Source organism: Macrobrachium nipponense, chromosome 30 (genome assembly GCF_015104395.2).
Source record: "Macrobrachium nipponense isolate FS-2020 chromosome 30, ASM1510439v2, whole genome shotgun sequence".
In the NCBI taxonomy this organism is placed as follows: Eukaryota; Metazoa; Arthropoda; class Malacostraca; order Decapoda; family Palaemonidae; genus Macrobrachium; species Macrobrachium nipponense.
In genome coordinates, this window is record NC_087218.1 from 26,317,303 (window position 1) to 26,323,302 (window position 6,000).

The window sequence follows — 6,000 nt, forward strand, 5'->3', positions numbered from 1 at the left end:
ACGCCCAGTTGGTCAGTTCCAGTCTTAGCTTCTTCAACATACAGGACACTTCCTTGTTGAGAGCTCCTAAGGTTTAAGCAGACTGAGAGGCAGGACCTATGAAGTCAGCTACCTTAGCAGGTAAGGAACCTAGAGTTTTAATAATATTTTAATAATATTTTATACTCTAATAATGTTGCTGTCTTTGACCCACCTCCAAATGTGTCAATCAGCTATATATATACCTGCCAGGTAAGTGTCATACACTTAAAATGAAGTTTTTATGTTAAAACAAAGTTAATGTATACCTTACCTGGCAGGTATATATAATTTTAATGCCCACTTCCTCCTCACCCCTCAGGAGACAGGGTCAGAGAAAATCTGGTTCAAGTGGGAAACGGTTCCTGGCGCTAGCGCCACGGTAACGGGGTGGTGGTATCCTGAACTACTAATAGGTTACTAGCGTTTGCCGCGAGATTTGAAATTTCTGCCAGGTGGAACAGAGAATATAGCTACCGTATATACTCAAGTAACGTGCGATCTCGCATATCATGCGACCCCAAAATTTTCACCAATAAACAGTGGTTTTGTCATGTATCTCATGTATCATGCGAGTTCCTTTTCCGAGGTCAGTTCATAAGGTTGGGGTGGTTTAGCGTGCTAATGGCCGAGTCGTTCAGATGTGTGCTGCGCTATTGAAAGTACGGTAATTTTCTTACAATCTTGAGAATTTAATAGAAGATCTCAAGATTAAAAAGAATACCAAGATAATAAAAATAATTGTAAAATAACACGCCTTGGAGTCCTAAACTCTCTCTCTCTCTACTCTCTCTCTCTCTCTCTCTCTCCTCTCTCTCTCTCTCTCTCTCTCTCTCTCTCTCTCTCTCTCTCTCTCTCTCTCTCAGAAATAAATACTGTAATTCGAATCTTTCACCAACGGGTATCAGTAAATGTGTAGACATTGTGTGCGTTTAAAAAGATGTGCAGTACACACATTCCGTGTTTCGGTTTTTGGAATTTTCAATCTCGGAAATGTGAGGTCAGATGCAATAATCAAACAAAACATCACTACTGCAGCAAAAACATTTTTTTTCTTTATGTTTTTCATTATTGTTATTTACTAATTACAGTTTATTTACATAAATATTAATATAATACTGTTACATGAATGTGAGATAATTAAGATCACCTATGATAAAATAGTGGGACAATTAATATCATATGTTCACTAATAGCTATTATTATTTCAAAACAACATTCCGTAAAATTCGTAAAACGTATATGTCATAACAATCAAAGTCTAATAATGTTTTGCAGTTCAACTTTGTGAGTTTCAACAGTAAGTATGACTATATATTTCACTATCGATCTTGCAGTTGAAGATCGTAAATTTGAGGATGGTCCGGAAAAGGATTTGTACTTTGTGATTACGTATCGCTACAACACCATGTGGTATTTTCATACCACTATATTGATGACTCATCGCTACGACACACTGGTATTTTTCATACCCATGTACATTAAAGTTAAAATGATCATATTACATTATTGTTTTCACGAAGAAATAATTATATAAAGAAAATTATCGAGTAATTTTTGCCGTCAGCAGTCAGAAAATCACGAACATGGTAACGTTCAAACTTAGTGTCATCCACGGCATATGTCTATAAATAGAACAGAAGCAGAGGGCAGTCATTGGATAACAGATCTCCATGGCTACCAACCAGCCAATCAGGTGTTATACTACTCTGTGAATTTCTTAGAATGAACGTTTACACGTAATACACGGGAAGCTAACGATGATGTGTGTGCTTTGCATACAGTACGTAGTTTTTGTTTTTATTAGTGTATTCTCTCTCTCTCTCTCTCTCTCTCTGGTTAATCTTGGGATTTTCCACGGAGCTCTCTGGCTGGGCTGTTTTGGTCCACCCACGTGTTTGATCGCATATCTGCCAAATTTATAACAACAACAGAGATAAAACCATTTCTCCCATTACAGATATCAAATATTATCTTTTCCGTTGCGCAGAATTCTAAATAAATTTACGTAGTTCACTTGATTGATAAAGTTTTTTTTATGCAATAACAAGAAAACGGAGTCAGATTTTCTATCACCATGGCATCTCATTTTGGTGCGTTGCGCATATTTCAACCAGTTCCACGTGCGTTTAAATCCATACTGACTGTACAGTCTGGAGGCAGTTCTCCCTTCTACACATATCTTGATTTCTTAATATCGTAGGTATAGAATAAATTGGTGAGCAAGGAAATATGAAATAAAGCATAACAGTAAGTTTGACGAGTGAGAAAATAAACAATCGTATACAGACAGAATCTCTCTCTCTCTCTCTCTCTCTCTCTCTCTGAGAAAATAATAGATAGGAAACAATGACTGAATATTGCTTGAATGCGATATGGAAAAGTTTTGGCCTGACTGAAGTGTGGAGTGACTTTGACACCGACCTACAAGTTATTCCTGGTCATCTCACAGCCATGGATAGACATCAACTTCACAGCCGAGAAAGGGCAATCGTATAAAAAATAAAAAATAAATAGGTATGGAAAATGCGAAAATGCGGACCTATGTTGTCCCATAAAAAAAGTTCTTGCTCGGACAGCTGTAAGATTTAGGGTTTGAGAGAGAGAGAGAGAGAGAGAGAGAGAGAGAGAGAGAGAGAGAGAGAGAGAGAGAGAGAGAGAGAGAGAGAGCAGGGCCGAATAGGAAGGAGATTAAAGTACCTGGGAATGAAAACCCCTTATAATCTTATAATTATAGCCTCGGGGTTTGTCTCAAGGACATTCAAAGGTCTGTCACACACGGGCAGTTGTTGTTTTTGTAAAATTAGCGTAAGGGCAGATCTAAAAAGCGTTTAAAAGCCCGCCAGAGAGCTCGCCACGGTGCAAGGACTATACCTTCCATATGAATTGACGATGTCCTATACGAAGATTCAGGAGATGAAGATGAAATGATCAAAGATCTGGAAGATGACGAATATGATGACTGCCTTGATGGCAAAGAATTCAGAGCAGTATTTGATGATACGGACACAGAGAGAGACTTTGGAGGATTTTAGTGTATTAATTTATGCATTTTTTTTTACTTTAATAAATTTTCACTTACCTGCGTATCCTAAAATGAAAATAATAGTTCAAGTAACAAATGTTTTCTTTTTACTGAGTAAAACAAAACAAAAAGTAAAAAATCCTTCGGTGTTGTGCCTTAATCAACTGATTTAGAAATATTAGATGTTTAGTCTAGAACAATTAAACATGTTGTATAAACCAAAATAATGCAAATGGCGCACGATCGCTCTTTTGTATTTTAAAATACAATAGTAATATGAGAATGCATACAATATTATTGGATATAGTGAAGTACAAGTAAAGCATAACTTTTTAAAAGATCTACTGTTTTTCTCCGGTAGTAACTACCGCGATCTGCCGATTTGGGAAAGCATAGACGGTACGCTAATTTTATACCGCGTGTATGATGCGACCCCTTTAAAATTAGCTTCAAAATTATGTTTCAAAAGTCGCATAATATGCGAGTATATACGGTATATATATACCTGCCAGGTAAGTATACATTAAACTTTGTTTTAACATAAAAACTTCATTTTTTCAGACATCTCGATTCTGAAACTTTGTTTCCAAGTTTCAACCACTCACAGCTATGCTAAAAGAGTATCCTTATAAAGACACAGCTTTGTATCCTAAGGAGAACAAAATTAATTTATTGCACTAGGCAGTCCCCAGTATGGAACAATAGTGTCATGTTGATAAGACCATATGATACTGGTATTTTAGATGTAGGAGTTTACCCAAACTCCCTAAGATGTTAATTGCTGCAGATGTGGAACTGATAAACCTAAATGTCTATATTAGAGCTTAGCTACTCTTTAGTTTTATGTTTTAGTTAATGTATTTAATCACGTGACAATGTTATAAAAACCTTTAATGTGGCTGTACTTAAGCAGGTTTTTCCTTTCAGCACTTATGTGAAGTGGCCCTTGAAGGTGCTGGACTACTACAGTACAGCAGTGGGTTACCTGTAACATCCCTTTATCATTATGCTGATTTGACATTGTCTCAACGTCATCTGTTGCATTATGGGAGGAGCAATTTTCAGTATAATGTTTCAATTTTGCCAACATTGATGCAAGAAACCAAACAGTGGTCAATGAATAGCATACTCAATGAATACTGGAAGAGAAACTGTAAGTATGAGAAGTTTATGAATTGAATATATTTTACTCTCAATTTTCCTGTGTTGATTACTTGTATACTATTAGCAGATATGCTAGGTACTGTATGCTGTTATGGATCAAAATACAGTAACATACTATACGTAATGTTTTGAAGAACTTAAAAATGTGGACAAAGTACATTTTACTTTGAAGTGAGGAAATTGTTACTGAACAATATCAAAGTCATTTACTATATATTTCTTGGCTAAACCTGTGTCGCTCCGTGAAATGTTCCTTTAGCACACATTTCTAAGGTATAAATATTGCTATAAATACCAGAGAAAAAAGCTATGTGGTAATGCCAGAATACTGTGGCTCGCTCACCTTATTTAAGGTGTCGGTATGGTATCTGGGGCGAGTGAAACAACTACCAGAGGTCTTGTGCCATTTAGTCTCTTCCTTTGTCATCTCCCCTTTCAAACTAGGCGCCATACCAGCGCCATTTACCGCCCACTACCGCTACTACTAGCGCCTTGATAGCCATTCTTTTAAATAGCACTGTCGTGTACACTTGTGTCTTTGACTGTAACGACATTATTTTGGAATAAAATGAGATGCTATAAATGCCAGGAATCTTCGATATCTAAGTTGAGTACTGCAATTATCAATTTATGTTTGTAAGGGTAGCGAAATTAATCATAAGTATGTTTTAGTTGTATGTTACATAAACGGAGCCTAGCTTGCACCGCTCCCGAGTCAGCCATTACATATATCGCTACCCGTATCTTTATGACGACTTCCAATTGGTCACCTATACTAATTGTAGTCGTGTTGTTATTGATTTTGCACTCACTCAAGATTTAATAAAATTTGTAGATACCCTGACGTTTTATAATAGATATCCTGGCACGAGGATGATTTGGACCTACTTACACAAACCAAGGAGATTCCTCCTTGGTTTGGGAAGTAGGCCAGACGGGTTTCCTTCCATCTGGAGAGGCTTCTCCCCTTCGATTCGTCGGATCGGGAGTTCAGCCTATCTCCCTCCCCTCCTCCCCTTACGTTCCATCGGTTTGCTCAAGGAGGATACCTCCTTCACCTTACCAAGGAATCCTTGAGGGAGGAGTGTAAGGCCCTAAGGGACCTTATTCTGTTCCATGAGCCTCCCTGGCCTACCTCGCCAGATCGTGCTTGAAATCACGTCTCGGGAAGGTTAGGCTAGCCGCTCAAGAGCCACCCTGGCTGTCCTGATCAGATCGTTCCGTTTGAGAGAAGGTTAAGCTCAGCCGCTCTTTAAACAGAATTATATACAGGCAGTCCCCGGGTTACGACGGGGGTTCCGTTCTTAAGACGCGTCGTAACCCGAAAATCGTCTTAAGCCGGAACGACGTTCTTGAATCTCTAAAATTATCACTAATTTACTTTTTTCATGTGCAACACTGTGTATTCACAAATTACTGTATATTTTCATTAAAATACAAGAGAGAGAGAGAGAGAGAGAGAGAGAGAGAGAGAGAGAGAGAGAGAGAGAGAGAGAGAGAGAGAAATAACTCCTTATGGTTTCAATAGATTGAAATGAATGTCTGTAGGCAACTTTTTCCCCCTCCCATAAATACATATATTTCTCCAGAGAAGAGAGAAAGAGTGGACTGTGCAATTATGTTTGTCTGTCTATCAATTCTTTTGCTGAGAGCGAGAGAGATAAAAGGAAGAAATAGAAACACCAAATGTATGACAAGTATATTGTGGGAGAGAGAGAGAGAAGAGAGAGAGAGAGAGAGAGAGAGAGAGAGAGAGAGAGAGAGAGAGAGAGAGTTGTCCTTACAGTATTTAA

At 37.9% G+C, this 6,000-nt stretch overlaps 1 protein-coding gene across 1 annotated transcript in view; it reads left to right on the forward strand.

Moving 5' to 3' along the window:
• The window catches only part of LOC135202385 (transmembrane protein 231-like), a 62,262-nt gene that overhangs the window by 41,291 nt on the left and 14,971 nt on the right, over positions 1-6,000 (forward strand). The window contains exon 4 of the mRNA XM_064231763.1: positions 3,971-4,196. Within this exon, the coding sequence (XP_064087833.1) occupies positions 3,971-4,196 (226 nt within the window). The remainder of the gene's footprint in view (positions 1-3,970; positions 4,197-6,000) is intronic.